Source organism: Mytilus edulis, chromosome 14, assembly GCF_963676685.1.
Source record: "Mytilus edulis chromosome 14, xbMytEdul2.2, whole genome shotgun sequence".
Lineage (NCBI taxonomy): Eukaryota > Metazoa > Mollusca > Bivalvia > Mytilida > Mytilidae > Mytilus > Mytilus edulis.
Window position 1 is genome coordinate 19,700,018 of NC_092357.1, and position 27,730 is coordinate 19,727,747.

Here is a 27,730-nt window from a genome sequence, read left to right on the forward strand (position 1 = left end):
GGATTTGAAACTCACCATGTTTCAATCAAACAGTTCCTATATGGGAATTATCTTTCTGTATAATATTTTAATTGTTTCAACTTCTCACGATTTTTTTTTATCACTGACATCATTCAGTTCACGAATAAGACAGTTGTTAAACATTCGTTCTGCTGGTTGTTACATTTCAACGTTTAATTTTGTCAAGTTTTATTAACGTTCCCTTTTATTTTTTAATTTACCAGTGTTCGGTTCTATTTTTATCATAAAACACGGTTATATCAAAGTGTTAAAACAAAAACAAAATAGCAACACAATAACTTACTCCCAGTAACAGTCAGAGTAGTAGTTGTACTATGTCCTGTTCCTACGCCATTGATGGCATAACATGTGTAAATTCCTACATCACTTTGTGCTGCATTAAAGATTGTCAGCGATGGTGTAGAGATAGCACTGCCACTGTATTTGTTGGTGTCGGTTTCGAATGTAATACGTTTTATACCTCCACCAATATTCCGTTGCCAGTAAACTGATTTAAGAGTGAGTGTAGAGATAACAAGGCACTGTAGGACTACAGTATCACCAGGAGTTACAGAATATGACAACTTTTGAATAGAAACAGCTGGTACACCTTCAAAAGAACAACATTTATTATTTGTCAGAAGGCAATAACAATATGAAAAAAAAAACGACCAAAGGTAAAGTATTTGTACAACTACAAGTCACTGTACAGCTTCAACAAAGACCTAAGCCCATACTATATAGACAGGTCTGATTCATTGTAAGACCAACGCATTGAGCGACTAAGTTCGTACAGTATTTTCACAATCTTATCTACATCGATCAACACAATTTGGTATGTGTTTCATGTGAGATTTAAAGATACAACCCTGTAGTTGGAGAAGTTCATGGTCAATTACGAAATTACAAGGAAAAACTGAAATACTCGACATTAGTTTTTAAATAAAACAAGTCATTCTGTTTCAAACATTTTGTAACATCAATATCCTTATTTTGATAACTATTGAAATAATAAGACCCGTTGAAGCCATTAAATAATTTGCTTTGTCATTCAATTTGTGTAACAACTATACAGGATGTAACAATTCATTGAAAATATTAACTGTCAGGGGAAATGGAACTGGGTAAGAGGTTGCGTTAAAATAGGGATATGCTGTGTAAAAAAATTGCCCAGTTTTTGTCTGGGATTAATGCGGGGGGGGGAGGAGCTGAGAAAATTGGGATTGTGGATGGGGAGTGGGGGGTAAGGTATTGAGAGTTAGGAACAGTGTATCCAAAATAATATTTAAAAAAAGAATGCATGCGTATTTGGAAAAAAATTCAGTGAGTAGATGCGGTTTGATTGCACACAAGAGACAAAATTTGAATAGCATTTGTTGTTGGTTCTGGTAGGTTATATAACCATATAAGTAGAGGGTAAAATACTATAATCTGAAAAATCAGTTAGTGCAAACATAACTATAAAATAAGAAGATGTGGTATGATTATCATGACATGAATGTAAGCAATTATAGGTAACTGGACGTCTTTTAGCAATGAAAATAAAACCATAATATAAACAGATACAACAGACCCGGATGTGAATAAATCAGACGGTAAATCTAACGGCTTAATCTACAGTAGTATAATTTGCGAAAAACAAATATGACACGTATGAACCGACGACAACCACTAATTAAAAGGATCCTGACTTTAAACAGGCAAGAAAAAAAAGAATGAATGATATGAAGTTAACACATTTAATTAGGTTTATTCATAGTGTAGAAATATCTATTGTATGAAATTCATTTTAGTCTCTCTAGTAATTTTTACAAAATATGTGAGCTTGATCTTTCATATTCAGTGATAATAAATTGAAAATAAAATAAGAGACAAGAAAAAAAGGAAAGTGCAATTGTCTTATGACCACCTAAATAATTAAAAGTTTAGATATCAAGTATTTGTATAATGTGCAACTTTCCATGAATTCGACACATAAGGATGATAGTTCAGCTAATCTTTGCAGCAGCAGCGATGAGGTAATATATTTTTTTAAAGTTTACACATACTTATAAAAACATTAAACATTTGAAGAGTGACCTTTGCTAGAATTTTTTTTATCAGAAATAATGCAATCATTTTATATGATTACTTGAAGAATAAATAAATATATTAGTAAAATGTCTTTGTACAAGGATAAGTAACAGATAGATAAAGTAAGGTAAGGCTTTGACACGCATTTACATCCGATTTCGAGTATCAATTTTGGAGCAATACATGATTCTCCTTATACAAAAAATTCAAATAAAAAACATCGACAGGTTTGACGATAAAGGGGACGTTATAACAATTCCATGAACATAGATGTTGTTTATAATGTCGTAGTTGAAACTGCACAGAAACACACCATTAGCTTCGCATACAAGTCTGTATGTTAATCGCGACAATATAAAGTCAAGTCAAAGTTAAAACAGTCAGCATTTTGACTGCGCAAATAAGACAATTACAGTACATGTATAAAACTATAAATTTATAGTGCAGTCAACTCCAACAGGTTTCAACCCAGATCCGTGCAACTTCACAGAAGGATTGCGTATATATTGAAGTTTTTCACCCTTTTTTATTATTAAGATTTGTTTACAGTTTTTCCGGCATTCGAGAACTGAGTGATTTTTCAGCTAAATGTACATAAAAAGTACCAATTTTATGTAATCTACAGCTTATACAGTTCAGCCTAGACCCCTTAAACGAATTTTAAATATTGCAAAATTTATAACTGAGCACTTACTATTACAGGATAGTTTGATGTTTGTAGCAATGGGAATGTTATAAGTTTCACCAGCTGTACATAATACAGTATGTATATATGTTTTGTGCAACCTGACAATTTAAGTTCATATTCAACTTTTAGTCTATTTATAGACAATGTGACCTTGACCTTGACCTAGTGATCATTTACTGTCCAAGAGACAATTTTTGTAAAAATTTCCATTAAAGAATTAAACATAATTAGAAAATCTTAAAACGCAGACTGGTACACATAATTAATTCTGTTATAAGTGTAAATGAATTGTAATCGCTGAGATAAAACATATTTACATATTCTAACAAATAATGAATATATTTATAACACTATAATTTTTTAAGTTTACATATTTCACTTTTTAAAATCATTTTTGTATTATTTTTTTTTTTAATTTTACTGAAAATTGCTTTCTCATTTTTTTTACCATAAATTCCCTCAGGACCTAACATCTACTGACACCTTTTTCTTAACAATAGCAACCGGGAAGATTTCAAATTTTCTAACTTTCTGTCAGTTGGTATCATGTCATGCAGCTTATATTATGCTTATCTGAAACCATGCGTTAAGATCAAGATTGCAAACACTTTCTGTTATAAGAAGAGCTGCTTACACCAGGTGTCGTTTTTAAAATATTAAAAAAATTGGTAAAAGTGGGGTTCGTGTTGTTTATTCTTTATTCTATGTTGTGTCATGTGTACTATTGTTTTTCTGTTTGTCTTTTTAGTTTTAGCCATGGCGTTGTCAGTTTATTTTAGATTTATGAGTTTGACTATCCCTTTGGTATCTTTCGTCCCTCTTCCATACATCTGTGGAAATTGCCAAATCATACTGACGATAAATCATGGTCAAGAGAATATGACGAAAAATACTACTACCAGGTATGAATGTGTTTGTAAAATTATCTCCGAGTATTGATGGGTTTCGGACGGACTGACCTACGATATAAACCTCAAAGCGCGGTGCGCTTGAAACGAAAAAAAAATATATGAAAAACAAACATTGAACAGATAGCACAATTTTACTTACTTCCAGTTATAGACAGAATGGTGTTTGTACTTTGTCCAATTCCTACGCCGTTGTAGGCAAAACATGTGTAAGTTCCTACATCACTTTGTTCTGTATTGAAGATGGTCAGAGAAGGTATGGTGGTAGTTGTGCCCCTATATTTGTTGGCGTCGGTTGTGAATTTGATATATGCTAGGCTATATTCTCCCCTGTATCTTTTCCAGTAAACGGAGGTAACTGTCAGTGTAGAATTAACAAGGCACTGCAAGGTCACAGTGTTACCAAGAGGTACAGAGTATGACGACTGTGGTACAGTAACAGTGGGTAAACCTTTGAAAGAATAACATTATATTATGTCAAAAGGCAACAAAGTGGAAACAAAATATGTCAAACATGTGTTCCCAGTGCTCTTTAAGGATGTACTAAGGTGAGGTTTTAGACTTGTTGTCAAATGTTCGGACTTCTTGATGCTTTTTACATACAATATTAGGTTAAATATTTTGCCCATAACACCCATTTATTTTGTCATATAAGACTTAGAAGCGCATGAAAGGTAATTTTACAAAACTTTAGAAGATTTTTGATTTTCTTGATTTTGATTTTAGACCAATAATACCAATGCAAATATTAGGTAAAAGTCTGAGTCAGCCTTTTCCCGCCATATTTTAAATCTCAAATATCTCAAAAAGGAGTTCCGTGACCTATACTTATTTTTAGCTTTTTCCTTACTCAATGCTCTTTAGGCTTACAGTATCAAATTTAGATTCTTAATTCATTTATTTTCACCCAAGTACACCCTAAAGATAATCAAATACGACGTAAATACAAGTACAACACTGGATCAAGTAAATATTGAGCAGATCACCTGATGAGGATGAGCGGCCTTGTTACGAGTGTGAACGAAATTGATATCGGAAACACTATGCGGAATAACAGTTATATACCAATAAATCAAATACAGTAATTTAGGAAAGCTTACGATGAGTGTTGTCCCTCATACTGTTAGAGAATGTGTAAACACGTTAATTATGAGCTATGAAAATCAAGAAGTTCCTGCATTTTTCTGAGTACGTTTTAAATTTTTTTTCAAAGAAATATATTTTATTGTGGGTTAGCAGTCATTAGCTTTCACTAGATTTACCACTGTTGGTTATATTGATAATTTAGAATCGTTATAGTACCATTTTCGTTTTGAAAATTGTTTTTTGTTATAAAATTATTGGAGCACTGCATTTTAATAAATGTACAAATGTAATCAAAATGGACGAAATTGATTTTTTTAGTTTGTCTTTTCCAATCTGAATGAATTATAGTTGATTGTGAATATCTCGGAAGCGTTTCTCATTTTGTAAACAGAAAATATATACCCCAAAAATGGGTGGCATATCAATTTCTTTCTGAAAAAAGTGTTTGTAATTATTGCAGAAACACAATTTTGGGATAAGTTACACATAGTTCTATTCCCAGATTCACATTAAAATATGAGTTGGGGATATAGCAAGATCAATAGTAAAGAAACGACTGAACTAGAACTATCTGAAATGGTCTCTAGCTCCCCGTAAAAAAGTAAGAAAGCCGTTATTGAAATTGAAATTGCAGGAATAAAAGAATACGTTTAAACATCTTTGTGACAGTAACGAAATATCTCCAAAAAATCAAAGCATCTAGAAGTTCAATAGTTATACAAAATTTAAAACTCGACTCTGAATCTATAAAATTGATGGTGACTTTTTAAGACAGCAAGATTGCTACGCAGAATGCAAATGTCACACGCTGTGTAAAATGAAGAACAAAAGTCTGTGTCCCAGAATAGGAGAGTACAGGGTCACACGAACATGTATAACCCTGCCACATTTTGTATGTGCCTGTCCCAAGTCAGGAGCCTGTAATTCTGTAGTTATTGCTTGTTGCTGTATATCATATTTGGTTTTTGTTTTCGTTCATTATTTTGTACATAATCAGGCCGTTAGTTTTCTATTTTGAATTGTTTGACATTTATCATTTTGAAACCTTTTATAGCTGACTATGCGGGAAAGGTTTAACCCATTGTTTAAGACCTTACGGTGACCAATTGTTGTCAATGTTCATGTCATTTGGTCTTCTGTGGATAGTTGTCTCATTGGCAATCATATAACAGTTTCTTATTTTGAAACTATATACATTACGACAAACAATACAATGTAAAAAAGCTTTCTTTCAAACGGTGTCACGGGAGTTTCGTTCACAAAATGTAACTATTACAATTCTCGAACAAATGTGAGATAAGATCGATGAGGCAGTATATACAGAATATGTTAGCAAAGTCCCACAACTCTCTTTCAACAACGCAGGATGACAATCGACAGTGTTAAGTATTAAGCTGGAGAACTTTTTAATAAATGTTTTCAGAAGAGTGGCGTTTAGATGGTGTTATTTTTAAAATTCGCCTCAAACTCCCGTTAGTCCTTTTTCAAATGGCAAAATCAAAGTAACTGTACATTATCATCAACTACGCATAAGGGCAAAAAATCTTGCTATGTACAAAGAAATATTGTATAACAACTAACGATATGGTCAATAGTTATCAAAGGTACCAGCATTTTCATTTATTATGTCAGACGCGCGTTTCGTTTACATTAGACAATGAGGCTCGGTTGGAAACAAAACTTTACGACAAAAGAGATGATTTCAGCTTTCCAATTGTGAACTCCTAAGTAGCAACATTCCAGCAGCACCTGCATACGGGGTATATATCTCCCAATTGTTACTGCTCACAAGGAAGCTATTAAACCAAGAGTTCCAAATGGTGAAGTTGAAATCATCCCTTCGTAAATTTTACGGACGTCATCACAAGTTGGTTGACCGTTATGGAATAACCGTTTCACAAATGATATCGGTTATGTTCCTTACGTCGTAACTACAATCCCCTTCCCTTTCATGATTGTGATCTACCGAATTAGACTATTTACCGGATTTGTAATCACATAAGCAACACGACGGGTGCCACATTTGGAGCAGGATCTGCTTACCCTTCCGGAGCACCTGAGTTCACCCCTAGTTTTTGGTGGGGTTCGTGTTGTTTATTCTTTAGTTTTCTATGTTGTGTCGTGTGTACTATTGTTTTTCTGTTTTTCTTTTTCATTTTTAGCCTTGGCGTTGCCAGTTTGTTTTAGATTTATGAGTTTGACTGTCCCTTTGGTATCTTTCGTCCCTCTTTTAGATTCATCAGTGACGCTCAGATCAAAATTGTTATAAAGCCAAACAAGTAAAAGTTGACGAGCATTGAGGACCCAAAATACCAAAAAAATATGTCAAATACCGCTAAGGTTATCTATTCCTGGGATACAAAAAATCCTTTATTTAAAAAAAAAAAGTTTTGTAACAGGAAATTGGTATTCATATCAACACCGAAGTGCTGACTTCTGGGATGGTTAAACCTCGGGGACGAAACGATTCAAAAGGAGACATGACTCCTGTTTAAATAGTCGAATAAAATGGCAGTACAATATAGTCACTAAGATGGACTTTTAGGTCCTTGTTGGTTATATAGCTCTTAAACTGTTAAGTTTTTTTTTTTATATATATCCTTGATTTTCAAATGATCGGCGTTCCTGATGAAGGTAGAACTAGTAAAGCGCTGTGGTCGCATAGAATTTATAACGTATTGTTTTAATTTTTTCATAAATATACATAATGCAACCAATCCTACCGACTTAAACAGCAAAATGCACACAGCAGTTGCGTTTACAACGAATCATAATAAGAACATATAAAACAGGTCAAAGTCCAACATCTCGTGTTTAAATTGTCACATCGAACCGACAATCAAGCATGACGAAGAGAATATGACAAAAAATAAACCAAGTTTGAAAGCTGCATTTCAAATTTCTCAGAGAATTGATTCGGACGGACGGATTTATGGACGCAGGCGAATACCATGTCCTGCAGGACAAAACGCGCAAGCGACTAGGAAATATAAGATATGACTAAAGAAAACCACGAAAAATAATATCTTCATTACTGGAAGGTTATCATGGTTACATCACTGTGTAATATAGCAACAAAAGTACTTACTTCCAGCAATAGACAGAATAGTTGTTGTACTGTATCCCTTTCCTATACCATTGTTCGCAAAACATTTGTAATTTCCTGCATCACTTTGTGATGCATGGAGGATGGTCAAAGATGGTGTAGTGGAAGTACTGCCACTGTATTTGTTGGTGTCGGTTGTGAAACTAATTATTTTTTTGATACCTCCAATATATCTTTCCCAGTAAACATAAGTAACATGTAGTGTCGAGTTAATAAGGCACTGCAAGATCACTGTGTCACCAGGAGTTACAGAGTATGACGACTGTAGTACAGAAACAGTTGGTACACCTTTAAAATAATATAATTAGAAGGTAGCAAATGTAAAAGTAACTGTACTTACTTGTACTCCACTAGGTCTCGACTTTACTTAATTAGTCTGATTCAGTTCTTTATGATCGTGACGTAGTCTGAAATGGTATCGACCAAGGCTCGAACAGTCTTGACCGGTCTCGATTTGTCTCTAGTCCGGACCTTCAAATTTAGTCTTGCTTGGTGTAAATCAGCCCATCTTAAGCTAGGTTTATACTGCCGATCAGATCAACCCGATGATCCCGATTGTCCAAATTTCTACGAACAAGCTCAACCAAATTCTTGATCAGGCCTGTTTACGACTTCCTCCTGACAGCCATCCGACGATGCACGACCTTAACTCGACCATTCACGACTCCTTAACGACTCCTTCCCGACTCCACCGACTTTATTAATTAAAAAATAATACTTATTCGATAATTTCGATCAATTCACGATATTTACTCAACTAGATATACCATATCAACTGTTCACGGTTTCAGCTTGATCTCGACCAGACCAGATCCTGATCGTGTATGGGTCGTAGGGATATTCGGGAATGGGTTGGATATACACATTTTTAGTATAAAAATGTCCGATTTTATTATTCCCTGCCGCTTCGGAATGGGCATTTAAGTGTTCCCCTAGTCCGTCCGTACGCACGTACATCCCAATATGACCCTTTATAATGTTTTATATGCTAGCTGGGGCTTTTTTGGAGTCCCATGGACACATTCTCCGTTTATTTGGTTATATTCAGGAGAAGTTCCTAGTAAAATCATAGTTTTTTACATTTAAAACATCTACATAGAAATGAAGCATTTGCATGGTGGTAACTCAGAGAGACAGGTTAATAGATGTGATTGAGTTTGTAAAGTTTCTTCAACATGAAGAAGATTTTGTAGACATCAACAGGCGCCGAGAAATCTAGGTGAGGCAGTGATTGACACGACGACTCCTAAGTGGGCAGTTTGAGAGACTTGCACTAACTTAATAAAGAGGAACCCAATGCTTATAAACATTCTCATAGTGGACACTGATATGTTTTATTGCTCTTTTTTGGAAATGACACCACAAAATGAGATTTGTCACTGGATTAGTACTTATGTTAGATAGCAATATACATAAACTTAACTCCCGATTTCCTTCCTCATGCAAATTAAAGCCTACTGATTGTCAAATAGATGTGTATAAGTATGTATTCATAGATTTGATATCCAGTAGTTGAATGGTTTAAGATATTTATTTTCGTTTTTGCTGTACGGATACAACCTGTATGTATTTCCCAAAAATATATTGCAAAAAAAGGGCACAGATGTCACATATTTCCCCAAAATTTGACCCAAAGTAGAATTTCAATTACCTGGGGTGATACCTTTTCTAAAACAGTTTACAACTTTACATATATCTATCAAGAGTTAAAGGATGCATTTCTTTCTTACCAAAATTTGGTAAACGTTGGGTGTCGATTGTTATAGTCTATTAAACGTAACACAAGTAGAAACAAATGCATCGTTTGGTTAGATTGTATTGACATTTTGAGTAATTTTAGACGATGTGTTGAGTTATGACAAGCAAGAACACGTTTAGATAATTGATTTAATGTTAAAGTTAGAAAAAAATGCATCGTTTGAACTAACAAACGACGAACGACAAACTGTAGACGCATTTGCAGCGAGTGTATAGTTTGTCAAAGTTTGTGAAAACTTGCAAAAGTATGTTAGAAACAAATGATCAAAACTTGTGCTCCCTGAACAGTTTGTATCGTTACTGTTAGAAAGAATTCGCACCAAATAAAAAAATATTTGTCTGTTGTCTCATTGTTGTGTGAAATTACGTCAAAAAATTGGAATAAAAATAAAATTGACTGTAAGGTTACCTATAGTTGTATTGATAATTTCTGTGAAGAGCTGTCTCATTGGAAATTGTACTACATCTTCTATGTTTAAGCTTCAAACATTTATGGACAAACGGTAAATACGGATAGACAAAAAAGAAAATAGAACATTAAACAGGAAAACATATAATCTTGATGTTCTTATAAACCAACTCTGAAAGATAACTTAGTCTTCAGTAGTCTAACAATGAACAATGATGAATATTATTGCACAATTACTTTAATATTTGAAACATCCGCCGGTGCCAAAATGGCAGGATAATCTTCCCTTCCGGAACATGTGAGAACATCCCAGGTGCTGTTGGGTTACGTGTTGCTAAGTTTTTTGTTTTCCATGTTATGTGGACTGCTGTTTGACTTCTCATCGGTTACCGTTTTTCTCTATGGCTGTGTCGGTTTGATTTCGACCTTTGAATTTGATTGTTCCATAGGGGTCTTTTTTGGCGGAAGCATAGTTATGAGAGTTAAACAGATCTGCATACACTTTTAAAGAATCGTGTAGCAGTTATGTGTTCTCGTGTATGGCGGAGTAGAGACCAAAGAGTGGTCATATGTGGTCGAGAAGGTATGGGTATTGGTCGAGTTGGTCTTGGATGATATAGATATACCAGTCAAAGTGATCTTGAAGCGATCGAGCATTGGTCGAGTTAATCTGGAAATGATCGGACATTAGTCGAGCAAAGGTCGACATGATCGAAGACTGATTGGTATTCCGACCAAACTCGATCTCTACCCGATCCTGTCCCGATCAATTCGAACGCTCTCGACGAATTTTCGTTCTCTTCTCGAGTGACTTTCTTCTCGATCCTTACTCGAATGTTTTTTACATGTCAAAAACTCTAGGGTAGAAAGTCAGATCGATGACAAGCAAGGAAGACTATCCCGAACAATCTTATTGATTGAGTCAGAACAGTCTTCAGATCACGTAATTTGTCTTGATCGGGCTTGATCGAGTTGATCTGATCGGCATCGTGAATATATCTTAACTTAATAAAACATAGATAAATCAAAATTCCAGTTTATTTATTATTTTGATTTATTGCTGTGAAACGTTTTCAAATCAACTTGGATTTTCATCAAACTATACACCTATCTTAGTAATATATTGATCTTATTGAATGTTAGATCATTATGCAGTTTGGTGTATTGCTGAATTTAATTAATCTAGGTAAAAAACTACCTATTATATATATTAGAAATATATCTTTTATCATAATTTTGGATAAAGTATATATAAAATAATTTTTGTTTTATCCCTTTTTGATATATATTATATGAATATGTCAAAAAGGGATCAAACATTAGATAAAATATCAAAATTGTTCTTTTGGTTTGTGGTGATTTAAAAAGCAATACCTCCTGCTTGGGACAAACTTCTTAAAAAGAAAACACCAACCACAGAGTTTAACATTCTAAATAACATTCATTCAAAGTTACAACATCCTGTTAAATTTAAATCGCAGGGCTCTTTGCATTCACTAGATATGTGATACACGAGTTTAAGAAAATTAGGGCTTTTTTAACCTGGAAAACACACATGTATTGAGCTAATTAAAGTAATACTACAAATTACGTAACAACCTGTAATTTATTAAGATAAATGTATAACTAAGATAGCTGTATAGTTTGACGAAAATCTAAGTTGATTTGAACAAGTAATAAATATTTTTAAATGTACTATTTGAGTTTTGTACGATCTGCAAAACCTAGCCTTTTTATGCGGGGTTCACACATTGCCGATTATTGCTCCCGTTTGAGATCAGACAGTAATACGACACGAAAAGTGAAAAAGTCGGATTAGTATCCTCAATTATCTGATATGTCCTATCATTGTCTGAACGCAGTCGTTTTAGTTCGTAACAGATTCTTACGGGTCGGGAAGGGTCCGAATAGTTCGGCAAAGCACCCCGACAGTTAGGTGCGTCCCGTAACATTCGGGGCAACTCAGCCGATTTTGTCTAGTCGGATTACAATCGTGGCTATGTCGCGACAGATTCTGCTGTATCGGATCGAATTCCGAACAATGTCTCGTGTATTCTGGACGGTGTCCTGTGGAACGGGAATGATCTTGAGTAATTTTTCATAGCTGTTTTTCTGCCGATTGAGTCCAGATTGCATCCAGTTCTTGTCGATTCCGAACCGTTTTTTGCCGAAACCGTTCCGAAACAGTCCCGTTATTAATACAAAATTCGTCAATGATACCCACGTCAGAGTCCCGACAATTACAGAATACAATACGACTGAGACCAGACAAAGCCGTTTGCAATGCGATAGAGCGGACCGTAATAGGATTACGTTCCGACAGTACCTGATCATCCCGAATATGCCGACAGTTTGCGAACGGATAACTTCCGTTAGCGTCGGTTCACTGTCTGATATCTGTCGGATTACATTCGGTAGAGTCGGGACGCAGTCGTGACAGACTCGGTCGAATTTTACCTGGCGAAAAATACAAATCGGATTAGAAGCGGATTGAGAACAGGACTATCGGGACAAATTCGCTTGGAAACGGTTGAATATCGACGCTTCCTGAACACTATCTGATTGTTGTCGTGATCAAATTATTATTTTTACAAATTTTAATTTAAGTTTGAATTTCCATCCACGATTCACAGGATCTTGACCAGACTTTTAATGAAATTTAATCGGGAATGGTCCTGTTAAGGACGGTAGTAAAAATCGTGAATGTGTGACCCCAGCTTAACCTAGAATAATTTGATTATCTTTTACAGCAATACATTAAACTACATAACAACATGGGATTCAGTAAGATCAGTGTTTTACCAAGGTATCTGTATAGTTTGATGAAAATCCAAATTGATTTGATAAAGTTATTAAAAAAATTAAAGTGTACTATCTGAATATAGTCCAAACTGCAAATTCTAACTTTTTTAGCTCACCTGGCCCGAAGGGCCAAGTGAGCTTTTCTCATCACTTGGCGTCCGTCGTCCGTCGTCGTCCGTCGTCGTCGTCGTCCGTCGTCGTTAACTTTTACAAAAATCTTCTCCTCTGAAACTACTGGGCCAAATCAAACCAAACTTGGCCACAATCATCATTGGGGTATCTAGTTTAAAAAATGTGTGGCGTGACCCGGTCAACCAACCAAGATGGCCGCCACGGCTAAAAATAGAACATAGGGGTAAAATGCAGTTTTTGGCTTATAACTCAAAAACCAAAGCATTTAGAGCAAATCTGACATGGATAAAAATGTTTATCAGGTCAAGATCTATCTGCCCTGAAATTTTCAGATGAATCGGTCAATCGGTTGTTGGGTTGCTGCCCCTGAATTGGTAATTTTGAAGAAATTTTGCTGTTTTTGGTTATTATCTTGAATATTATTATAGTTAGAGATAAACTGTAAACAGCAATAATGTTCAGCAAATTAAGATCTACAAATAAGTCAACATGACCAAAATGGTCAGTTGACCCGTTTAGGAGTTATTGCCCTTTATAGTCAATTTTTAACCATTTTTCGTTAATTAAAGTAATCTTTTACAAACATCTTCTCCTCTGAAACTACTTGGCCAAATTAATCCAAACTTGGCCACAATCATCTTTGGGGTATCTAGTTTAAAAAATGTGTGGCGTGACCTGGTCAACCAACCAAGATGGCCGCCACGGCTAAAAATAGAACATAGGGGTAAAATGCAGTTTTTGGCTTATAACTCAAAAACCAAAGCATTTTGAGGAAATCTGACATGGGTAAAAATGTTTATCAGGTCAAGATCTATCTGCCCTGAAATTTTCAGATGAATCGGTCAATCGGTTGTTGGGTTGCTGCCCCTGAATTGGTAATTTTGAAGAAATTTTGCTGTTTTTGGTTATTATCTTGAATATTATTATAGTTAGAGATAAACTGTAAACAGCAATAATGTTCAGCAAAGTAAGATCTACAAATAAGTCAACATGACCAAAATGGTCAGTTGACCCGTTTAGGAGTTATTGCCCTTTATAGTCAATTTTTAACCATTTTTCGTTAATTAAAGTAATCTTTTACAAAAATCTTCTCCTCTGAAACTACTTGGCCAAATTAATCCAAACTTGGCCACAATCATCTTTGGGGTATCTAGTTTAAAAAATGTGTGGCGTGACCTGGTCAACCAACCAAGATGGCCGCCACGGCTAAAAATAGAAGATAGGGGTAAAATGCAGTTTTTGGCTTATAACTCAAAAACCAAAGCATTTTGAGGAAATCTGACAGGGATAAAAATGTTTATCAGGTCAAGATCTATCTGCCCTAAAATTTTCAGATCAATCGGTCAATCGGTTGTTGGGTTGCTGCCCCTGAATTGGTAATTTTGAGGAAATTTTGCTGTTTTTGGTTATTATCTTGAATATTATTATAGATAGAGATAAACTGTAAACAGCAATAATGTTCAGCAAAGTAAGATCTACATATAAGTCAACATGACCAAAATGGTCAGTTGACCCGTTTAGGAGTTATTGCCCTTTATAGTCAATTTTTAACCATTTTTCGTAAATTAAAGTAATCTTTTACAAAAATCTTCTCCTCTGAAACTACTTGGCCAAATTAATCCAAACTTGGCCACAATCATCTTTGGGGTATCTAGTTTAAAAAATGTGTGGCGTGACCTGGTCAACCAACCAAGATGGCCACCACCGCTAAAAATAGAACATAGGGGTAAAATGCAGTTTTTGGCTTATAACTCAAAAACCAAAGCATTTTGAGGAAATCTGACAGGGGATAAAAATGTTTATCAGGTCAAGAACTATCTGCCCTGCAATTTTCAGATGAATCGGTCAATCGGTTGTTGGGTTGCTGCCCCTGAATTGGTAATTTTGAAGAAATTTTGCTGTTTTTGGTTATTATCTTGAATATTATTATAGTTAGAGATAAACTGTAAACAGCAATAATGTTCAGCAAAGTAAGATCTACAAATAAGTCAACATGAACTAAATGGTCAATTGACCCCTTAAGGAGTTATTGCCCTTTATAGTCAATTTTTAACAATTTTCATTAATTTGGTAAATTTATGTAAATTTTTACCAAATATAGTTCTCTGTTACTAATGGGCAAAGTTCATGATAGATATAATTGTAAGAAGCAAAATCGTTCAGTAAAGTAAGAACTTCAAACACATCACCATCACCAAAATACAATTTTGTCATGAATCCATTTGTGTCCTTTGTTTAATATGCACATAGACCAAGGTGAGCGACACAGGCTCTTTAGAGCCTCTAGTTTTATTACCTAGATTGATTTTTTAAATTCTTAAATTTGACAGCAATACATTAAACGTCATAACAACCTGGTAACCAGACTTACTAAGTAAAGTCGAGACCTCGTCGAGTACACTTATGGACAGTTAAGTACCGTCGAGACAATGTCGAGAAAAATGTGTGCTTTATTTTTGTGAAGCCCAGGTGGTCGAGTGGTCTAGCGCATCGGATACAGTGCAGGCGATTAGGTGTCACGATATTTCAGTAGCATGAGTTCGAATCCCGGCGAGGGAAGAACAAACAAATTCCAAAAGCAATTTACAGATCCAATATTTTTATTGGTGTGATGTTTAGACGAATTATAAATACAGAATACACACAGCCTTGTATCACCATCGCTGCTAGTGATCCGATAGATAAATCTGTTATATAATTGTCACTGGTTCAGACATACTTATAAATATAATTATTTCTGTGACTGTATCTTGCATTAATTTGTAAGATCCTTTACAATATATATTTCAGCTGATCTGTAACAATTCCATCATGTTTTATATATCATGTACTGTATTACGACGCTAGATTAAAACTGACGAGGAAAAGTAACACCCGGCCACCGGCAGCTTTATTTTTGTAAAGCCCAGGCGGTCGAGCGATCCGGCGCGTCGGATACAGTGCAGGCGATTTAGTGTGACGATATATCAATAGCATAAGTTCGAATCACGGCGAGGGAAGAACAAAAATTTTGCAAAGGCAAATTTACAGATCTAACATTGTTGGGCTTCTGTTTAAACGAATTATGTATTTATATATTAACACATATATAACTTTTAGATTGAATACACTGTGTAAAGGGTACTTACTTCCATTAAGAGCCATAAGAGTGGATGCACTGTTTCCAGTTCCTACACCGTTGTAGGCAAAACATCTGTAATACCCGACATCACTTTGTACTGCATTAAAGATTGTCAGCGATGGTGCAGTGGCGGTACTACCAGTGTATAAACTGGTGTCAGTTGTGAATGTAATTACTTTTTTGACACCATTAATATATCTTTCCCAGTAAACATGTCTAACAGGGAGTGTCGAGTTTATGAGGCACTGCAAGGTCACTGTGTTTCCAGGAGTTACAGAGTATGATGGATGTAGTACAGAAACAGTTGGTATATCTTTAAAATAATAAAATGTAACATATATAAATATATCTATAATTATAGTAATTATATTTGGTACACCGCAAATGATGCCAAACAAACCTATTTTAAGTACCAAAGCTTTCTGTAAAAAGTAAAATCTCAAAAATACTGAACTCCGAAGAAAATTCAATACCGAAAGTCGCTAATCAAATGGCAAAATCAAAATAGCAAACACATCAAACGAATGAAAACCACTGTCATATTCATGACGTGGTACAGGAATTTTCAAATGTAAAAAGAAAATATTGGATTTAACCTGGTTTTAAAGCGCTTAACCTGTCACTTGTATGACAGTCGTATCAAATTTCATTATATTTTTAACGATGCGTAAATAAAACACACATAATAGGTAAAATTGTCAAAATAGGGTTACAGTAGACATCACTATGTCATAATCTCAAATAGAATAACAGACAAATATTTAAAACAGAAACACAAAATGCATCTTTCAAATAAACGGGTGTCAAAGAATTTGGTTCACTGAATGTTATTACCACAATTTTGATACAAATCGATAAAATGGTCAAATCGAAGTGACGGTACGATATGGTAATCTATACATGATGGCAAACAATCCAACCATGTATGAGAAGTATCTGTAATACGATGGAGTTGTTATTACAAGGTGGCGTTGTTGGAATATATAAACAAATTGGTAAAACACCATAACTCCCGTAAATATTGTCAAATCAAACTGACGATAAAACTTGGTGAAGAGAATATCCAGAAATAACTATTCATTATGATAGCTACATGTGAAACGGTGTCTGAGTATTGATGTGCGTAGATCATTACCCTATATTCTGCACATCGTGGGATAAAACTATCAACATCTGGCTATAAAAAACCACCGACACGACAGTATTATGATTGTAGTATGTGTTGCCTATTCTTAGGACAACACTATTTTTGAGATAGTTAGACCTTATTTCCTGCTTTGCAAAATGCCTTTGTCAAAAATTGTGTTAAAATTCATTACTAACTTATATGGCTGTGCGGGTGGACTGATAGTTCCCGAGGGTATCACCAGCCCTATAACCTGTACGTTGGCACTGACTTGAAAATACGACGTTTGTGTTATAAAAATAGGCTGTTATAAAATTATGGAAGTTATTTTGACTAAAAGAATATATTTCCCTCGTACAAAGCTCTGATTCCTTGCTCGACTTGGGCTACACGTTTTTTGTTTTTGTTTGAATATAGATCTTCTTCTTTTTTTTCTCAAGCTTTTTATGTTTCTATAGTCGGGCCTCAAGCATCACTGTAGAGACCTTGATTGTCGAATTGCGCATCTAATGCAAACAATTGGTACCATTTATGTTATTACTAGATATAGGAAGATGTGGTGTGAGCGCCAATGAGACAACTCTCCATCCAAATAACAATTTAAAAAGTAAACCATTATAGGTTAAAGTACGGCCTTCAACACGGAGCCTTGGCTCACACCGAACAACAAGCTATAAAGGGCCCCAAAATTACTAGTGTAAAACCATTCAAACGGGAAAACCAACGGTCTAATCTATATAAACAAAACGAGAAACGAGAAACACGTATATATTACATAAACAAACGACAACTACTGTACATCAGATTCCTGACTTAGGACAGGGGCAAACATTTGCAGCGGGATAAAACGTTTTAATGGATCCAAAGCTTCTCCCTTTTTCTGAAACAATAGCATAACATCACAACATAGAAAAACATACGATAAAATATCAATTGGCAGACTTCAAAAACGTATGATTACACGATGAACGAATAAATTTGATCTGCGATATCTGAAAACAAATGCACAGTAAATTAAATATTAGAGACAAACATTCATGACCAAAAAGCTAACAAACAAATTCAAACACACTGAGAAATATTTAACCAATCAATGTTCACTTTAGAAAAAAACCGTTTTTTTATAATCTTGAAGTTTATACAAATGTTGTGAGAATAAGGGAAAATTGAAGATATTTCAAATAATCAAAACTGGTGTACAGACAAGATCCATATAAATAGAAAAATAACAAAAAAGCATTATAAACAGTATCAACAGGTCGAATTAACAAGAAAATACGATTTGAAAGTACTCGCAGTAACTGACAGCTAGTTAAAAGCCAAAACCAATTAATAGTAAAAAATCATGCATCAGAGACTAAAATCGACTAAAACACATCACAGGGATTTAGTATTTTAACGTCATTAATAGTCAAAGAAGACATGACTTGTGCAATGCCAAAATTAAATGTATCGACAGGTAGTAGTATAGTGAAGAGCGACTTCTATAGAAATAAAAGTTAACGTGTCTGTGTCTCTATACATCTCGCCTCAAAAGATAATGAAATTTAGTTATGTTTTAATTTGCTAATGACAAAATCAATATTAGTGCCAATGTGAACTATATTCAGAGACCTAATTACAATATTGGTACGATAACCCTTACTTATAAGTTTGTTTAAAGGTTCGATGAGTTTACAAGGATCACATAGTGATTTCCTCGCTTTAAGTACAATATTACCATAAAATTTAGGATGTGAAATACCATTTTTAATAAGCTTTCTACAGGTATAGCCAAATTTACTTTGTATCTATGAAAGAATCTAGTAAAAGTTTTAAGTAATTTATGGTATCGAAATCCCTGACAAAACAATTTACCAGTGATGCATTGATTATGTTCGTTAAAATCTATGACATCAGAACACACACGGGCAAACCGAACTAGTTGCGATATATAAACACCGTATGATGGAGCCAACGGCACATCGCCGTCTAAAAAAGGAAAATTAACAATAGGAAATGAAAAATCGTCTCTTTTGTCGTAAATTTTAGTGTGAAGTTTCCCGTTTGAAATTAAAATGTCTAAATCTAGAAAAGGACAACTGCTGCTGTTTATGTTAGATTTAGTTAAAGTAAGTTCGTTTGGGTAAATTTCTGAAGTATATTTAGAGAACTCTGGATTATTCAACGAAAAAATATCATCCAGATAACGGTAGGTATTTTTGAATGTATCAACCAAATGTAACAATGATGGGTCTTTACTGAGTTTGGTCATAAACTGAGATTCATAGCAATATAGAAATATGTATCAACCAAATGTAACAATGATGGGTCTCTACTGCGTTTGGTCATATACTGAGATTCATAGCAATATAGAAATCCACATTTATGTTATTACTACCACTAGTGCCTTTGCTAGAAGACTGGTAGTTTCTGATTGTATCACCACCGGTACTAACATGAAAATAGATTTTGTGTGTTTTCAACATTTGCTGTTACAAAATATTCAAATTATTTTAAACTAAAGAATATATATTCCTCATGTAAAGCTCTGAGTCCTTGTCCGGCTTTGTCTATTTTGGTTTATAGCTCTTAATCTTTTAAACAAGCTTTCGATATTCAAATAATTGGCCACGACCATCACTGAAGAGACATTGCGCAAACGGTGCAGAATATTTGGTACTGTTTATGCTAACAAAATGTATTACTGACACTGAATCGATGCCTCTGCTGTTGAAATGAAAGTCCCCTAGGGTATCACGAGTCCAGTAGCCAGTACAGAAGTACTGGCATGAATAGTTATCAAAAATACCAGGATTATAGTTTATTACGCCAGACGCGCGTTTCGTCTACATAAGACTCATTAATGACGCTCAAAGGGTAATTTGTGTTATTTATGTTTGCTATTGGACAATTTTGGAAATTATTTCAAGTTAAGAAATATATCTCCCTCGTACAAAGCTCTGATTCCTTTACTGGCTTTTGCCATAGTTTTTGTCCTTTGTGATGTATAGTTATTCACCTTTTTAATAAGCTTTGGAAAGCAATTCAATGATAACAGGCGCAAAATATTATGTTAAACGAAATGTGTGTGCGAGTACGTCGTAAGTATTACTTTTTGACATATCTAATCTCTGATGATCAATTCAAAATTCGTTTTGACAGTTAAAATCCTCTTTTTATAGCCCAAAATATACTTATGATTGCTTGTAATAACGTAGTTCACTAACGTTTAATGTTTATTATGTGTATCACTGTCAATACGTATATAAAAATTGCACGTTTCATCCGATTGAGCTATTATACCAAACAGATAAATATCAGTTACCAAGGAAAGATGATAAGTTTGAAAACAAAAGATGTTAAATAGTATGCGTATGCAACAAGTTGGCGAAATTTCATGACGCTATTTAAATTGGCAACTGTCAATTTTGCCGGGAACAACCTTACATACACACACAGATATGACTGCATAAGTTAACGTTCACAAAAAGCATTATTACTGAAATGATTTTTTATGTAAATTTGCTACAAAAATACAAAGTACTTACTTCCAGCAATAGACAGAATAGTTGAAGAACTATGTACAGTTCGGTAATCATTGCTGGCAAAACAAAAGTAATATCCGACATCCCTGTGTGTTGCAGATATGATCGTCAGAGATGGTATGGTGGTAGTACTGCCACTGTATCTGTTAGGATCAGTTGAGAATTTAATTGTACTTCTGGCACTACCAAGATGTCTCTCCCAGTAAACCGATCTAATTGCCACTGTAGAATTAACAAGGCACTGCAGGGTGACAGTGCTATCAGGATTTACTGAATATGACGGCTGTTCTATAGTAACAGTGAGGAGACCTTTTAAAATAAAAATTATAGTATATCAGAAAACAACAAAGCGAAAAGTAAATATGTCAAATACCTGTTCCTTTAAAGATTATATCACTTCACTTACATTTTTCGGTGACTTTAAAATCAAAAGAAAAATTAATTGTTCCAATCACATTATGTCAGATTTAAAAAAGACCCCAATTTGCTTTTAAGTATATTGCAATACACCCCCTGGTTGTAAGCAACAGTATAATCTAGGAAAATTAATATTCTTAAATGTATTGAAATTTCCAAGTCTGACACATCCCAGTATATTTGAAGCTGTTTATGTAACTTTGACCTTACATATATACATTTTAAATTTTAAATTATATGTGACACTACCTCAGTATCCAGCTTTAATACCAACTATTATAAATATCTATCAATGTTCTCAATATTTTTAGACTTAAATAACTTTGTAATTTTGAATATGAGTATGTTACGACAATTAAGTTTGTGGATGTCACCTCGCAAATAGAATTTTCATTAAAAGTACCTCTAATAGTAACCTTGTCGTGTTGATCCGTATTTATGGACTGATTTATGTCTCTTCATTGGAGTGTCTGAACAGTAAACAAAAACAATTTAGTGTTTCACTTGTCTTTTAATGTCAATATCTGCTATAAGAAGTGGATTGACAATTTTCTTCAATATTTTGTTACTGATGATTTTTGCATTTCATAGTTTGTTCATTTTACATACAAGGTACAAATGCTATAAACTGTCAACACAGAGTTACGTCCCGCCTATATGGAAATTTTATATAATAATGCAACTGTTAAAATGAAATTATTTACTCCCTCGTTTCACTCCTCCGAAAATAAAATTATTCTTAACTTGATATCATAGAAAAAAAACAAACGCAGTAAAGGGATGAGCGTTCTCCACAAGATCGCCTTTGATTCAACGTGTTCAACATATAAATATACAACATCCATACATAAACGAATATTTTTTTACCATACACATGTCGATAAGGCTACTTATAATAAAGGGTAAGGGGTGGAAGGCTGGGGAATATTATACCAAACTAACCTAGTCCTTACTATCTTCACCTCAAATCTTTCTTATTTACTGACTGCCAAAAAGGTCCGTGCAGAAAGCAATTCAATGGGTATTAGATATAGGAAGATGTAGTGTGAGTGCCAATGAGACGACTATCCATCCAAATAACAATTTAAAAAAAAGTGAACCATTCTAGGTCAATGTACGGCCTTCAACACGGAGCCTTGGCTCACACCGAACAACAAGCTACAAAGGGCCCCAAAATAACTATTGTAAAACCATTTAAACGGGAAAACCAACGGTCTAATCTATATAAAAAAAATATAACTCCATCTCATTTTAATATAGAAGCACCGTTATATATAAAACATAGGGCCGTAAAGAAATGCAAATAACAATACTTTAACATGCTTACTATACACTACTTGAAATGCTCAGAAACAATGATATTTGCAAATTGACCAAACAATAGCTATGAAAAGAAATGTATTAATGCTTATCCAATTATGTAAAAAATGTAGATTCTCCTTAAATCGTTCCTATGCATGACCTCATCACATACTTTAAATCATAGATGACGATGCCGTTAGGAACAGCAAGCCGATACTTTTTCGAAGCAAGACAAAATCTAATAAAAAGCAATCATTCCTGTTTGGATTTAAATGACTATTTTCATTAATTTTACTTATTTGAAGATCTGACATATATTCCTGATCATTTTTATATATAATTTTCCCTCTGTACCATAGTTTCGAAACAATGAAACAACAACGTCATATGGGTTAAAATGATCCTTCAGGAGAATTATCTCCTTCAAGGAGTCAACTGTCGAATGTAAATATTTCGACGAAAATGCAAAAATGGGTAAACATTGTAATGTAAAGACTAAACCTACAGTCCGGAGGCAAATATCATTTTCGCTATGTTCAGATTATTCTTATCTATTTGTATTTTTAAAAAAAGCCACAAGTTATGTTAATTTCAACCAAATATATAAACCTCATTGATCTGAGAATCAAACAGATATACAATTTACAATGATTAAGAAATTGAACAATCAATTTCATTATTAAAGGGGCTTCTTATAATCCTTCCTTCTCACTTTCAACATACAAGCAATCTAATTAAATAATAGTTTATAATTTGTTTGCCTTAAGCTAACACAATAATACTTTAATGGTTAGGCAGAGTTACCAAAGCTTTCAACCGGGATCTGGTTTTATTCCAAAAGATATTCTCAGTTTATGTTTGGTGAAGCATGTGAAGCTTGGGCATATTGTTTCAGAATAGGGAAACGCATACTTTGCCCCATATCAGCTAATGATTACTGATGAGACCATGATGTTAAACTTGTGACCCAAAGATCAATAGAGGTATTCCTCTTCCAATTATGCATTTAGATTTAAATGATTGTTTGTGAGCACTTGTGGTCTAGAGGTATCATGCATAGACTGAAGACTGTAATGATTCGCGATGAAAATACAATAAAGTTCGAACCCTTAATATTACACTCGTTTTTGGGAAGACAAAAGATCGTTATATCATAAGTTATATTAAATCAACAAAGTGGCCAGAGGTTTCTTAAAAATGATCTACACTTAGGAAAATTAACTGACGTCAGAGAAAAGGGATAACTATTGGGAAATTATTTACATTTTATATCAATATTTTTAGTCTCATCTCCATTACTCAAATAGCTTTACATTTAAACCAGGCCATTTTTATAATATATTGAAGAAAAAAAAACCAATTAAAAATAATATAATCACCCTAACAATGACAATAAGTAAGATTTTGAAACAAAATTCAGATGATTTAACATTTTGACATACATGTACTTCACTAACATAGGCAAAACAAAAATCTATGGAGCATGTCAAATTCCGTTTATCGATATATTCCGTTTCGTTGTTATATAGCCATTTCCCCCCTATGGCAGTTTTCCCTCAGGAAAAAAAAATGGCAGGATTCAATTTTCCTACGGACAATTTATTTCATTGACTTTCCTCGCCCGCAGAAAGTTGACAATACGTATTCATATAGCAACTGTTTCTCTATGCCCATATTTCCCCCACTTTATGGTTAAAAAATAGCACATCCTCATTTTTACGGAAATTGTTTACCGTGCCCGGAAATTTAGCCTGCAATGGTAAACTTATCATTCCTTTTAATAAACTTATTCTAAAAGGTTACCAATTCAACACAGTGAGTGTAATAAGATCATTGAATATTGTTTTCATTGGTATTAATATTGATTATGTTAGTAGTATATTAAAAGCAAACTAAATATTATTGTTCTCTTCATATACACATTCATGGATCCACAATATGTCGCTATCTGTATATTGGCATTGCAAGGCTATGTTGTTCTCTAACTGTTAATGACGTCTTTACACTAGATCAATTAGATTTTGGATGTGTACTGATTTATAATTTTGTCTTAGATGCATGATTTTTTATTAGGTGTTATTTGCCTTGAACTATCTGTGAGTAACTGCGAGTTCTCTCAGATCTGTACTTATTGTCTTTTTGTTGATGGGATATATAAGTTACTGGCCACGTCAACTCTGTGATGTATTTCTATTTGTATCCATCGGATGAGTTAAGCCTTTTCCAACTGATTTATTGTTCGTTCTTATGTTAAAATGTTGCACCACTGTCTCAGGTAGGGGTAGGTTTGGGATCCCGCTAGCCTGTTCAACCCTGCCACATTCTGTATGCATGTGCCTGTCATAAGTCAGGAGGCCGCTTGTTGATGTGTAACATATTTAAATTTTGTTTCTGTGTACATAGCTTAGGCCATTTGTTTTTCCGTTTGAAATGTTTAACATTTGTCATTTCGGTGCCCTATATAGCTCATTATGCGGTATAGGTTTTTTCACTGTTGAAAGGCGTACGGTGATCTATAATTAATTTCTTTGGCATTTGGTCTCTTGTGGAGAGTTGTCTAATTTGCAATTATACGACATTTTCTTTTTTATATTTAGTATTCATAAAGACATGTTGACCCATTGATATATAGCTTGTTAAATTGCGAACCCTTTGGCAAATGAAAGGCTGAAAAATGTATCCATTCAAATATTTAACATTATAAAAACACTGTTATTATTTAGCATGTCAAAAAAATCCTACTAAAATTTTCTCAAATAAAAAGTAATTTCACATTTATATTTCAAGTTCTTGCGGGTCAAATGTGTAACGGAACGGATGTGTAGTCATGTTACGACGACAGCACAAAATTACCAAATGCAACACACAGACAAGACCTCAATTGGTTTTTCATACCCAATGCGATGGCACCCTTCTATAAAAAAAAGTAATCTCCGGGATGTCCCGAACAATATATAAAGAAATTATGTGCCACATCATATGTTTCATACCGGTTTATGCAACAGCTAATGGCCGTTTAGTTAACGAGGGTATCATCAGCCCAGTAGTCAGCACTTCGGTGTATATCAATTATGTGGTCATTTTTATAAATTTCCTGTAACAAAACTTTGAATTTTTTGAAAAAAAAAGGATTTTCTTATCCCAGGAATAAATTACCTTAGCCGTATTTGGCATAATTTTTTGGAATTTTCGGTCCTCAAAGCTGTTCAACTTTGTACTTTTTTGGCTTTATAACTATTTTGTTCTGAGCGTCACGGATGAGTTTTATGTAGAGGAAACGAGCGTCTTGTAGTAAATTAGTAAATTATAATCCAGATACATTTAATAACTACTTTCAAACAATCCTGTAACAACTGTTACCATCCGACCAAACTAAAAATATTCATGCAGAGATAAAATAAAAGCTTGCGAAGCTCAAAGATATAAACATTATTTGTATATAAAGGCAAAGTAAAATGAATTGCTTTTAATATCAGCATAGTAGGTATAAGAGAGACTGGAAACTAAAATACCATCAGTTGAGTTAGGAAGCTTCATAATTCGTGTAAGAAAATAGTATTTACCTTCGTTTTCTGTTCGAACCCCGGATAGAGCTACAATAATATATCATAATTTACCTTATTTTAGGTAATATCAAATGATGTAAACACAGATTTAACACTCTGTTCAAAACCTTCAACATTTACAATGATTCATCTAATACATGACAGTAAGTCTCCGAAAGTATCACCAACTTAGGTGTCACAATTTTGTTATTTGCATGAAAATACTGACATATTATGAAATTTTGAATGAATGCCTGTTGCTCTCAAATTTTGAATACCTTTGATTGATTTTCAGTGTTTATATTAAAAGCTTTCTGGTAATAATCTCTAATTATGTTTATGGACTTTCCGATCAGATTATCGATAAGATTTTTCTGACTTTTGTGATTTTCCTTTTTTTAAAAGGTTTTGAACTTGAATAATTGTCCTCGGGCATCAATGAAATATGTACCATTAACATTATTATCAAGCATTATCGATTATCTTTAGTTTACTTTAATCTGACTAAAAGATAAAGTTCCTGATAAACAAAACAAAATTTTTCAAAATGTAAATACCTTTTCTTTATTGTGTGTTTGTGATGCATGATACATAACATTCTAAAACACTTTAAAGTCACACAACAGAAAAACAACATTAAAATGTAACACATACAGAAAAGAGCTATAAGATAACAATGGCCATTTTCCTGACTTGGTACAGGACATTTTTAGAAAAAGATGGTGGGTTGAACCTGATTTTGTGGCATACCAAACCTCCCGCTTTTATGGCAATGTTAAATATAAAATTAAAATGACAACATTACATGACAGGACTACAATACAAATAATTAGGAGAACATATAGGAAACAGAAACACACGAATAATAGCTTAAAAGAGGTGCCAAATTTCAAATTTAATACGCCAGACGTTCGCCTCGTCCACACAAGACTAACCACTGACGCTCAGATGAATAAAGGGAGAAAGCCAAAACACGTACAAAGTTGAAGCGCACATATTACCAAAAGCTCCAAAAAGCTGTGCTTTTGTAGGCATAATTGGTAAAACCATCAAAAATTGGAGTACAGTAGTCTACATCGGTTTATTATCTAAATCACTGTAAAAACAAACAATATTAAAATAAGGAGATGAGATATGATTGCCAATGAGACAGCTATCCGCCAAAGTTCAAATGAAGTTGATGTAACCAATTATTGGAAACCATACGGTTTTAAGCAATGAGAAAACACATAAATACATATCAACAATAAAAGGTAACGGCAACACATTACTTAAACAAGCACAAAATACATGTAATAAGTGAAAAATTAACTGTTAAAGTAAGCAGATATTTAAGTTAATATTTTGTAAACCTGGGAAAGGAAACCAACCTTTCGTGTGGTACAGATCGAGATACCAATATATCTGAAAATTAATGGTCTCTGCTAGTTTCTCGAAGAAAAGAGTGACCATGCGGTGTCAAGATTACCCAAAGACGTGCCTCCATACGGTCGGTCTTTTCATGTGATAATTCCTAAGTAATAAGTAAAACGTTTATTCCACCAAGAAGTATTATTATCGCTTGTTTTATGACATTTTTACCGCCGTAAGCTATTTTTTTAATAATTTTAAGAGACATGTATTGTCGAAATGCGCATCTGGTGCAAGAAAATTAGTACCGTTAATTTTATTTATTAATTAAAACAGTTTTTCAGGAATAGTATTTTTCTTTTTTTTGTGTCTTGCAAAGT

General features: G+C 33.9%; 2 protein-coding genes across 3 annotated transcripts in view; one reads left to right on the forward strand and one right to left on the reverse strand.

The window, feature by feature from the left end:
- LOC139503680 (uncharacterized) overlaps positions 1–27,730 on the forward strand; it is a 167,587-nt gene that overhangs the window by 56,507 nt on the left and 83,350 nt on the right. The window lies entirely within an intron of this gene.
- LOC139503245 (hemicentin-1-like) overlaps positions 1–27,730 on the reverse strand; it is a 40,913-nt gene that overhangs the window by 9,896 nt on the left and 3,287 nt on the right. The window contains exons 2-7 of the mRNA XM_071293004.1: positions 26,019–26,048; positions 20,740–21,045; positions 16,091–16,396; positions 7,844–8,149; positions 3,812–4,120; positions 305–610 (exon numbers count right to left, since the gene is read on the reverse strand). Of these exons, the coding sequence (XP_071149105.1) occupies positions 305–610; positions 3,812–4,120; positions 7,844–8,149; positions 16,091–16,396; positions 20,740–21,045; positions 26,019–26,048 (1,563 nt within the window). The remainder of the gene's footprint in view (positions 1–304; positions 611–3,811; positions 4,121–7,843; positions 8,150–16,090; positions 16,397–20,739; positions 21,046–26,018; positions 26,049–27,730) is intronic.